The 12141-nt window shown below is 44.0% G+C and overlaps 1 protein-coding gene across 1 annotated transcript; it reads left to right on the top strand.

The window, feature by feature from the left end:
• The first annotated feature begins 432 nt into the window (after positions 1–432).
• KPNA2 (karyopherin subunit alpha 2) lies at positions 433–6692 on the top strand. The gene is made up of 11 exons (XM_056505735.1): positions 433–566; positions 1293–1408; positions 1506–1643; positions 2056–2144; positions 2941–3209; positions 4296–4390; positions 4475–4738; positions 5353–5586; positions 5666–5848; positions 5951–6100; positions 6203–6692. The coding sequence occupies exons 1-11, from the start codon at positions 494–496 to the stop codon at positions 6293–6295; spliced, it is 1704 nt and encodes a 567-aa protein (XP_056361710.1). The 5' UTR covers positions 433–493; the 3' UTR covers positions 6296–6692.
• The last annotated feature ends 5449 nt before the right edge of the window (positions 6693–12141 follow it).

The raw sequence follows: 12141 nt of genomic DNA on the forward strand, positions 1-12141 counted from the left end.
CAGGAAAGAATTTCCTCACAGTATCCCATCTAAACCCACTCTCTTTCGGTTTGAAGCCATTCTCCCTCGTTCTGTCACTACACGCCCTTGTCCCAGGGGAAGCCTGCGATGCCCTACTGATTACTGAGGCAGAATCTGCACTCTGTATGAGAGAATGAGTTTTTCTACCCCAAACGGCTCAGAACGAGATCCCTCCAGGGATACAATTCCCTCACTCCGATCCGCCCCTCCCATTCCAGGGTATCACCGAGCCCGGCCCCGTGCACTACAGCTCCCGGCGTGCCTCGCGCGGGTAGTGCCAGCAAGCCTCTGTGGGGCGGCGCGGGGCACGCCGGGAGCTGTAGTACCGGGCCTTGTGAGATGTCACTTCCGACCGGCGCTTCTGGGAGGGTGTTCCCCGTAATCGCGAGCCGGGCTGCTTTCAAACCGACCAATCAGGAGGCTGCTTTGGCTCGAACTGGCCAATGGCAGGGCGCGGCCGCGGGAAATTTAAATGCCGCGTGGGCCGGCCGTGGGCAGTGGCAGCGTGCGGCAGCAGTGGAGCGACCGGTGGTGCTCCGGCCGAGGTGCGGGGCCGGCATCGGGGCCAGGAGCTGGGCGTGGGGCGGCGGGGACGCGGGCCCTGCGCTTCCCTCTTGGAAGGGGTCGTGCTCCGCGGGCAATCCCTGCCGGGGCCTCTCTTCGGAGCCTCCCGCCTTTCCGCCGTCTGCTCTGAGGCTGACGGGGCTGGTGTATCCCAGCGCGGGTTGTCGCTTTGGCGGGGCTGTGGCTGAAGCGAAGCCAGTTCTTATGCAGTGGGTTACGCTGGGCGTAGACGAGGTGCAGAGGTTTTCTTCTTACCCGTGTAGCCGTTGTTATGTGCTGCTGGCTGCACCCGCACGGCAAACGCTCGCCGGGATCCTTCCCAGTGCGAGAGCTCCCTGTTCTTGTCCAAAAAGGTCGGGGTGGGGCTGGGTGGGATCCTGTGCAACACAGGTACGTGATAGTGAAAACAGTATTTAACAGCTCGTGTGTGTTGTCTGTGGAAAAGAAAATCTATCTTGCTCCTGAAAATAATAACTGATAGTATTTTGTTTAAAGTATCTTAAAATCGTGTGACTGTGTCTTCTGCTCTTGTGTTGATGCTGGAACTTGCTGTAGCATCTGGCTCTTTAAAGAGACAGCTGTCGATCAAGTCAGATGTTGTTACAGTATTAATGCTAACAAGTTACTCTTGTTCTTGGGTATAGATCAAATTTTTTAAAATTTAACTTTCGTGGAGTAAACTTGCTGTTTCTTTGCTCTGTTTTCAGGCTTGTTTTTATCTGTCCCACTCAAAAATCTAACAAGCAAGATGTCTACTAATGAGAATGCAAATACACCATCAGCTCGATTGAACAGATTCAAGAACAAAGGAAAGGACAGCACAGTGAGTGCTCTGTTGCCATTAGTACTTTAGCTAGCCGTGGTCTGTTAAAATCTAAATTTTAAAAGCAAAGAGCTTACTCTGAGTGTTTATCCTCCAGGAAATGAGAAGGCGGCGCATTGAAGTCAATGTGGAGCTGAGAAAAGCTAAGAAAGATGACCAGATGCTTAAAAGAAGAAATGTGAGCACTTTACCAGATGATGCTACTTCTCCTCTTCAGGAGAATAGAGGCAACCAGGTGAGTGGGCACTTGGAATAGGCACACTTGGGGGGTCTTGCAGTCTAAGGTCCTGCAGCCAGGCCAGCATGAATCCCTTCTCGAGGGCTGGACAGCTCTACTACATCTGCATTAACAACTCAGCTCTCTATATTATCACCTCTAATGGACAGTACTCCTACACACAGCTGGCTGCAGCTACATTTTAAGCCTAGCATAACTGATATGAAGCATTTGGTTAAAAAAGTTTTCAGCAGTTCAGGTAACCAGATGAAGCTGTAGCTGGTGAGGTTTTGAAATACTGCATGGTGGTGGTACTAAGGGAAGTGGCTGTAAATTGGGGCCTATTGATGGTATTGTGTAAGAGCTCTCTGTGGTTGGGAATGCACGTGACTGTCTTGGTGAAGCACCCAAGTAATATTTTCTTGTGCAGGTTTTGGCACATTGGTCAGTTGAAGAAATAGTCAAAGGCGTTAACAGTAATAATATGGAGCTTCAGCTACAGGCTACTCAAGCTGCCAGGTAAGCAGTTCAGAGGAGCCAGATCCAGCTGTGCAAGCCAATAACTAGGAAAGGTGAGAGAATTGGCTTATGAGCTTAATTGGCTGCTTATGTCTTTCTCATCAAACAGTATTTCAACAAACACTATCTTACATACTATGTTGAGGTACCCATAACTTAAGCATAATTTTATTGAAACAATGTCGCTTTTGAATATTTAAAGTGCCTGAATAATTTAGTAGGAAGAAGTAATTTGCTCTAGTGGTGGCAAATTTAACAGTCACCTCAGATTTGAAGGAATAATTATAGTAAATTCTTTGTTATAGCATAGCAAGGTACCTTTTAAACTATGTTAACACTTAGTTCTGATATGTATGAGTGTGGCAATCCACCCTAGAATAATGTGAACAGTAAGATGACTGGGGCTTGAAGTCTGCAAAGTTTGTTATTCCTTCCAAATTGAAAATATCCTTTAATAAGCTTGCACATCGCTGCAGTACTGCTTCTGGCAGTCATTAATCTCTGTGCTGAGAAGCCCCTAGCAGTTCAGATGTGATGTGACTCCTGCAGGTCTGCTTTACTTCAGAGTCTGAGCAGAACCTCTCACATAGTGAAGACATGCCAAAGCCAGTGTTAACAGAGGCCTAGAAAGCCAGTGTTCAGCTTGTTTGCGTTTCTCTTTCATGCTGTGTTGTATTGCCTTCTCTGAATGCTAAGACAATGCTAAACTTTTTTTATATGGTGCTTTTATGACTTCAATTTGTTGTTCAGATGTCTGCAGGCAAAAATAATGTTCCCTGTTTGCCTTCCTCCTTAGGAAACTCCTCTCAAGAGAGAAGCAACCCCCAATAGACAGCATAATTCGGGCTGGTTTGATCCCAAAGTTTGTCTCATTCCTGGGCAGAGCAGACTGCAGTCCCATCCAGTTTGAATCTGCCTGGGCACTCACCAACATTGCCTCTGGCACGTCAGAGCAAACCAAGGCAGTGGTGGATGGAGGGGCAATTCCAGCCTTCATTTCCCTCTTAGCCTCTCCACACTCTCACATCAGTGAGCAGGCTGTGTGGGCCTTGGGGAATATTGCAGGTATGTCCATGTGCTGCACAGCTCTAATTCAGACCTGTGCCCTTGTCTGAGGTGGGAGGACATCACTTCTGCTCTGCCATGCCCCATGCTGAGCTGCCTGGGAGCTCTGCCCCAATGGCTTTCCAGTCATGACATGCCCTGCATTGCAGAGCAAGCTGCAGGAAACTCTGTCTTCAGACCTTATGCAATGCCTGGCAGAATCTATGGGTTGTATTGTGGGCACTGCTTCCAGATTTCAGCTCAGGTTTGATGGATCTCTAATCATGCTACAACATAAACCTTTTCAGACATCTCAGTGTTTTTTGTGACTCAGCAATGAGCTCTGCTCTGTGTGTTGACTAAATGGGGGAAGGCAGGAAGCAGTGACTCAAGTAATGGCTGCTTGCTGATAAATATTGATACTCTGAAGTTTCTCATGCTTCTCTCAAGGTTACTTGATCTGCCAGTGTTGGATCCATTCTTTAAAAAAAAAAGGTCAAAATAAATAGCTAAATATTTTACCTGCTGTATTAGGATTTCCAATAACTGCCTTAGAGAACAGTGAATGTTCACACAAAGAGTATTATCTTGTTTAAAAGCCTTGTTTGGTTGGGGTGTTCTTAAAGTGTGTCCTTAGAGTTTTAAAATTAGTTATAAAGTATTTATTTATACCTTGCAGTAGAATTCTTGATCAAGCTCTGACATGCCATCAGTATTATTCAGCAGCACCCATCATGCAGCTGATGATTATAATGCATTTCAAGTTCCATATAGTGGGGAAAGCTCTGTTCTAGTATAGGGCTTAGATTTGTCTCCAAAGAAACATGCAAGACCTTGCATGGTTAGGAACTCTTAGGAAAAGCTGTATAGAAAACTCTACCTCTTCTTCCAGAACAAAAGGTGAAGCTCAGTGGCTTGATTGAACATGCTTGTCATGTGACTTAACCATGGCAGTAGTTCTTTTGTCGTCTTGTTCCTTCTTATTTAATCCAGCCCTTCTTAAGGAGTAGAAGAATGAATGCTCTTAACGTACAGTGGTTCTATGTACTCATGTCCCCTTTTTTTCTGGTCTTCATCTGGCTTTTTTTTTTTTTTTTTTTTTCCCAGGGGATGGTTCTGCCTACAGAGACCTGGTTATTAAGTATGGTGCAATTGAGCCACTGCTGAGTCTCCTCGCTGTTCCTGACCTCTCTTCCCTGGCTGTAAGTGTGCAGAGTGATTCAAGGTACAAGTACCAAGTAGAACCTAGCTAAACCATTGCTAACCATTTATTTCAACCATTGCAGTCTGGATATTTACGCAATGTGACGTGGACCCTCTCCAACCTGTGTCGCAATAAGAATCCTGCACCTCCCATTGAAGCCATCCAGCAGATCCTTCCAACTCTTGTCCGGCTCCTGCACCACGATGACCCTGAGGTGTTGGCAGACACATGCTGGGCAATTTCCTACCTCACAGACGGTTCCAATGACAGGATAGAAGTTGTTGTGAAAACTGGATTGGTGCCACAACTTGTGAGACTCCTGGGATGTAGTGATCTGCCAATAATGGTAAGTGATCAGATATGCTGCCATTGCTTGATTTGAATCATGGCTAGAACCATGGAGAGTAGTGTCCATGGAACTGAATGGCTCTTTTCACCCAGGAGTCAGGTGCCTGTTCTAGTTTTTGTGAAGTGAGACATCAGTTTCTCTCCTACCTGGGTGTTCTCCCACACGAGACAGACTGCTGCTGGTGATGACTATCAAGCTGCTTTATATAATCATTGGATTTATCTCACAGACCAGCACAACAGTCAACATTCACTAAAGCTTGCCTTTCAAATGCTGTTGCAGATCCAAATTCTAGGGACAATGTTCACAAGTGTGCTCTGTGCACACAGTAATTAGAGCATAATAAAACTGCGTTAGTATTTAGCAGGTAGTTTGCCTAAGCTCTCTCATGGGTGGTTGTTTGCAGACTGGCCTTGGAAGGTGCAGTCTCTGCATGCAGACATTGGTGTCTGCCTGTGGAATGCTAATGAGGAGCCCAACCCCCATTGTACATAGCAGGTCATGCTGTTAACTGAGAAGGTTAGAGTGGATGGCCATCAAGTATAGTGTTTGCTACAATTTAATCTGGTTTTGAACAATTTTCCTGAGTATTCCGTTCATTTTTGTTTCAGACTCCTTCACTAAGAGCCATAGGAAATATTGTCACTGGTACTGATGAGCAGACACAGATTGTTATTGACTCAGGAGCATTGGCTGTCTTTCCAAGTCTCCTTTCTCATCATAAAAACAACATTCAGAAAGAAGCAGCCTGGACAATGTCCAACATCACTGCTGGACGTCAGGATCAGATCCAGCGAGTTGTAGACCATGGGCTTGTGCCTTATCTCATTGGTATTCTGAGGAAGGTAAACAAAGACTATATTTATTATGTTAAGCCTTTTCCTATTACACTTGTGTTCAAACACTCTACTTTTACCTTCACAGGGGGATTTCAAATCTCAGAAGGAAGCTGTGTGGGCTGTGACAAACTACACAAGTGGTGGAACAATTGACCAAATCGTGTACCTTGTTCAGGCTGGTGTTCTTGAACCCCTACTGAATCTCCTCTCAACTAAAGACAGCAAAACTGTGCTCGTTATCTTGGATGCAGTTTCCAACATCTTCTTGGTATGTGGTTGCAGTATACTTGATTGTCTTTGTTGCTAGTGGCTCTTCAGTAGCTGCTGCCATGTATCTTTCTGGAGGTTATGCAACACTTTTCTGTTGCAGGCTGCTGAGAAGATTAATGAGACTGAAAAGCTTTGCCTCATGATTGAGGAGTGTGGGGGTCTAGACAGAATTGAAGCTCTCCAGTCACATGAAAATGAACAGGTGTACAGAGCCTCATCCACCATCATTGAGAAATATTTCTCAGCAGAAGTAAGTAGCTTCAGGGGTCCTTTCCACTTTTATTTTCTATTCCAGCACTGACTAATAGATTCAAATGCTATTGCTATTTTCAACATTTTTCTTTCCTTCTAGGAGGAGGAAGACCAAAATGTTGTACCAGACTCTACAGCTGACAGCTACACTTTCCAAATCCAGGACAGTACCCCAAATTCTTTCAATTTCTAGGTCTTGCATATGCTGCAACCACCTACAAGTGGTTTAGCACAAAAATGACTGCCACCTCTTTGTCTTAATAGTTCCTCTTGCCTTTACTGGTTTTTCTGTGTCCTGTAGCACTTTGTCCAACTGAAACATACTTGAACAGTTCAAACTCTATATATGTGTGTGAATTTCTAAATGTAAACCTCATTCTTTGAGGTATACTTGTAAATACTTCCTGTTTCTGTCCTTGTCCAGGGAAAGAATGCATGTGAGCAATTCAGGCCTCTCACAAAGCATTGAGCCACTGCTCTGCAGGCCTCTCCATAACCTCTTACCTTCTACATGACCTGTTGCAGTAATAAATACACTGAACAGGCTTTTAAGGAAGACTTGAAGTTCAATAAAGTGTTATTACATCAAATTGAACTGTGTCGCTTGCTCTCTTAAAAGCTGACTAATGGGGTAAGTAAACTTAGTCAAAAATAGATAATGGCATGAATGCAGTTCTAAGCCATGAGAGATTCAATGCTGAAGATGGTGGATTTAAAACATTGGTCACCCCAAGCTATGATTTCTGCATACAGGAGCCTTCTGTTGCAGGACCAAGGTCTCTCCAGGTACTTCCTATAGAAATCTGATTCATTTTACCCTGTGCATAACTGAGCTAAACTAACTTCAGCCTCTTGGAGAAATACTTAAAGATTATTAGTAGTGCTACTTAACTGTAAGTAATAGTTTGGATGAGAGGTAAGTACAGCAGTTAACCAGTTCTATACATGTTCAGGTGCCCTTAGGATAGAGGATAGGAAATGCTTTGAAGCAACTGCCTGCCCTAGAGAGCAAAAACAAAGGCTTTGTCTTGGAATCAGCTGTGCTTAACTTCTCAAGTCATTACTCACAGGAGCCCATTTTGTCACTCAAAGGGGTTGTGCAGGGTGGGGTTGGGAGGGGGAAGAGTACTGAGTGGAGAGGAAGAACTGTAGTTCTGTTTTACAGCTTTTGGGAAAAAACTTGGATTGAGCTATTTAACTTGAACCTCCCAAGAGTCAAATGTGCTGGAATAACTATTGTCTCAGTGAACTGAGTGTCTCTGGCTCCAATGATGGTTCTGGACAGGTCGAAGTTCAGGGTTAGATGTTTCATAAAATGACTTTATTGGACCATAGCATGTCACTTTTATTAATAAAAGGTGGGGAAAAACTTTTTATGGGTGGAGGGGAATAAAAAAACCAAAACCAAACCAAAAGGATAACCCGTTTATTCTGCTAGGTGAACCTGATAGAAAAATCTGCTTTTGTCTTCTGTGTCAGCCTTCTTGTGCTTCCAAGTTTATTTTGAAGTGCAGATCCATAGAAGAGTGGATTTGGGTGTAACTCTGGCAATCCATGGAAGATCAGGTGTGCTTCATGAAGAATTCACTCTTGTGTGCTGCTAACAAAGAGCTCTTTAAATGTGCTATTGCTAGTGTAGATGATGTCACTCCTGCTTTCATTAATGTGGGGCAGGTCTGCTGCTCCCTATCCCACACTTGCTGGCAAATGGTTCCCTCCCTGACTGGAGGCTGGTGATGACATCCATCCCTGGGACCTCTCTGGGGCTTGGGTATTGCTGGGTTGTGATAATGTTACAAAGGGCAGCAGATAATTTGTATCTACAGTCCTATACATCTTGTTAGCAACAATACTGTTTTGTGCAGAGCGATCTCTGTGAGTCACTGCCATAATGATTGCTCTGCTGGGCTATTGAAGCTGCTGCGAGTTCCTGCATCCAGCTCAGAAGGGTCCTGGTGACACATTGCTGTCACTGATATCTCAGCAGGGGTTGAAGATTTTACCTGTCACAAAGGAGACTAGCTTGTAAAAACCACACCATCCCGAACTGATTCATTATGACCTTCATACTTTGGTCTGTACCACTCTGTTTTTCTTTAAGTCCAAAAAAGCTGTAGCATGTACTAAGCCTTACTGTGGATGTCTCTAAGAAGGGTGAACTGTGCCTGTGTTCTGTTGCTAGCCCTGCCTGCCCCTGGACTGAAGGGTGAGGCTGCAGGTCTATGGGAGCAGTGCCAAAGGCAGAACAGTGCCACCACAGCTCTCCTGGGACCAGAGTTTGCTATTGACATACCTGTGCACAGGGGAAAGGACCACCTGCCTTGCAGTGCTGGGGCCTTTACTCTTCTGGGGGGGGAAAAACAACCAAACAGGGCATTTATGCACCTGCAGTGAAGCCTCCTGTGTCCTTTGCTCTGTTGTCAAACCTGTACCCTTGACCTAAAAGCATCAGTTAGAAAATCATGGTTTTCTGTGTGGCTGTGGAGAACTGAAAGAATTAACCTCTATAAAATAAATTATGCAAAGTCAGCTCTCCCTCCTCCCTGCTGTCTGAGGGTTGTAGGGGCAGAGCCACAAGGACTCGGGCTCAGAATCCCGGTTTTGTTCGGCTGTAGGGCAGTGCAGGGGCCGGCAGAGGGCGGTGCCGGAGGTGGGATAATCCCGCAGGGAACGCTCAGGTGGGATCCATTTTCCCAGTAAAAAACACCGAGCTGCACTTCAGGGCACTCAGTGTGCATACTCAGAACATCTACATGCTAATTCCCAAGTGTTTGGCCAGGTTAAATATTGAATATAAGATGCAACCTTTTAAAAGCTCCTTTAAAATCAGAGTACTGTTACTTCAAAACACAACTCATTTAATTACTCTTTAGCATAGGGAAATAATTTGGCTTTTGTGTCTCTGTATATAGTAAATGCAGAACACTTGTTCAATAGTGCTGTCTTTAGTTCTTTTTTTCTGAATTACTTGTTTCAGATTTATCCAATATATTGAGTTAATAATAGAACACTGCAAAATCTTTAGATGCCTGACAGCTCAGTGGCTTAATAATTAACTTTCTGGGGCCAGAGACTTTGTTTTTATCCAAGAAAAATGTGTTCAGCCTATCCACCAGTGAGCCTTGTTGGCAGCATGTGTTTCCACAAGCAACAATCTACAGTGATTATGAGTAAGTGACTAGGGTGAGTCACCTCTTATTCTAAGAAAATGCAAACTATTTCTGAGGTTAGGATCACAGTCACCCATGAGGCTGCATCTCAAACTTCCAAAAAATTGTAGGAGCAAATAGGAAGAGAAGAATTGTTATTATTCCTGGTTTTTATTTTGTTGGATTTGGTATTTTGTGGGGGGGTTTTTTTTTTATTTGTTTTTTTTTTTTTTTTTTAATGTGTGGCTCAGATTTAAGAGCTTGTTCTCTTTATTTGTCAAATGCCTCATTCAGGACAAGGGCTGGAATCAATGTCTGGTGGCCTATGTGTCAGTCTGCCAACTCCTCTGTGCTGAGAGCAACAATAACAGACCCCTGCTGACATCAACTGGCTTGGAATGCAGTTGTTGCTAATGCTATTTTATCTGTGGAGTGATGGCAAGATTGCAGTCTGAGATCTCAGCAAACATAAGCGCCTCTGAAATTCTGATGGCAGCAGATGCTGCCTGGCTGATTGTTCCATTTGCTGTTCCCCAAGGTGCCAGGCTCTGAAAGGAGAGCTGGGACTCTGCAGCCCAGCAGTTCAGTAGCACATCTGTTCACTTTGCCCTGCAGGAAAAACAGCTTAAAATGTGGGAAAAGTAGAAATGGTTAAATCAGTAAAAATCTAATTTTTTCTTTTCCTGTGAATTAGACTGAAATATTCTCTTAAGCAAAACTGCTTCCTGCTACTCTATCCAGAGTGATTTAAAATGCACAGAACCACAGTGGTGTATCAGCAGCAAGATGCAGCTGTAGTTTTGCAGGAAAAGGAATTCACTACCCAACAATATTTCACAGATCTCTTCTGCTTCTAAATCTATTTTACAGCAGAGCAAACTGAGACACAAGAAAGTTATCCAGAGACATTCAGAAAGTTGCTGGCAGAGTTCACCTGGAGCCTGGGAATCCTGATGTCTGTCCCTGTAATTAACCCATGGCACCTCTGGTCACAGCTACCCTTTTGTTGAATATGGGATTATCAACTCTTGTGATAAGGTATGATGTAGATTTAAGTACAGGTCTAAGCTTTGGAAGGTATGTAAATTGGGGAAGAGGCATTGTTAGTCAAAACAGAAGTAATTAATGAAGGTTAATTGTGTTTAGCTATATTTGACCCATAGAGGAAAATGTTAGGGCTTTCACTCAAAATCTAACAGGAAAACGTTAATCCTTTGACCTTCAGAGGAACACTAGGAAAAAAGGCTAAGAGCGAATTAGGGGACACCCTCCTTAGGCTGGGAGGTGTGCCCCCCTGAAACTGGAAATTTCAGGAAAAACCATTCACAAGGACATTCCTGCTCCAATTATGCAAAGCTGTCCATGGTGTTTGTAAAACACTTCCTTCTCACTGATCCAGGGAATGGCACTGACATGAGGCAGGCAGAAACTCAGGCTGCAGACAGCTGAGGGAGAATTGATTTGCTGTGAGTTTCATAGCACTTCCTATGGATTAAGGGTCACTGGATTCCAGTCCTGCTCCTGACTGCAGAGCACTGTCTGTCTCAGACTGGCTCCAGGAAATGGACACTCTTCCGCAGAAGCCAGAAGATTTCGTGGAAGAGCCATGGCCCCTTTCCAGGTTGCAGTTCACCCACTGCCCCGGGGAGTGTCATTAGTGGGAGGGAAGTGAAGTTGGGATTTAAAGGGATGAGGAGGGGAGAGGAAAAAATAAAGCAGGATGGAGAAAAATCCTGTTAATTCTTACTAAACACAGCGTGCTTGACCACATTAAAATGTTGCACTGATCATTTGAATAAAACTATAGGCCAGCTCCAGAAGTGATGTCTAAATCAGGAACAGAGTTTCAATTTACTGACACTGAAAGCAAAATCAATGGCACTGACTTCGCTGTGGGGGCATTTGGATCACAATTATGAGCTCAACAAAAGAGGCAGTGTAAAGAGGAATCATTCTCCTTTATTTCATATCTTCCTCAATTTGCATTGCAGTGTAAAATGAAAAGCATGGGGTAATCTTTTGAAGGTCTGATTTTATATATATATAAATCATGGGGTCATATATACATTTATAAGTATAAAGTAGTAGAAAGCTGCCTATTTTTTTTCTCTGTAACAGATTGCTTTGTGTGCATCTTCCCAGTGGTAAAATATCTGTACCACCAGGAGTATTAATAATGCTCTGTGGGCATATGGAAGATTGGAGGTACAAAGTTATCAGAAAATCTTCAGTAATCTCCAAAGCACATTTCCACCATCCCAATCACTTCATTTTTACCCACTATATGAAACAGATGCAAAAATAGCTCTTTCATCAGTGGATTGCTACACATATTTGGGCTGCAGAGGCTCAGTTCTGTTCAAAGCAATACTGTGAAATCATGTGCAGAATGTGCTGTTAATCAGAAGCAGCAATTTAATGTTATGTATCCATCTCTCCTCCTACCTCCAGCTCCCCTTCCCAATTCTGAGCAGGAAACAACACTTGGATGGAGCTCAGCACACTGACTTTCTGGATAGACTCTCTAGGAATGAGGAGGGACTTGAATTCTCTCCATATGTCATTTCCTTTCCCCTAATGGCTTAAAAAATCCCATTGCTGCAGTTCATATAACTTATGAGAAAGAGAACATTACCAATCTAGGGAAATAAAGGCAGGGGATGGGACAGCCAGATTTCACTTCTGAAGGACTGCTTTGCAAACTTGAACAGAGCAGGAATTTTTCATCTGTGTACAAATACTGTTTTATGTAGCTCTTTAAACTAAAGCTATTACTCCATCTGTACTTAAGTGTATATCAACACCTGCAGTCTGGGGCCAGACAGGGATTAGGGTAGGAAAATGTAAGCAGAGGGGGAGTGGTAACAGCTCTGCAAGATGTAAACTAACT

Source organism: Oenanthe melanoleuca, chromosome 18 (assembly GCF_029582105.1).
Source record: "Oenanthe melanoleuca isolate GR-GAL-2019-014 chromosome 18, OMel1.0, whole genome shotgun sequence".
NCBI classification, from domain to species: domain Eukaryota; kingdom Metazoa; phylum Chordata; class Aves; order Passeriformes; family Muscicapidae; genus Oenanthe; species Oenanthe melanoleuca.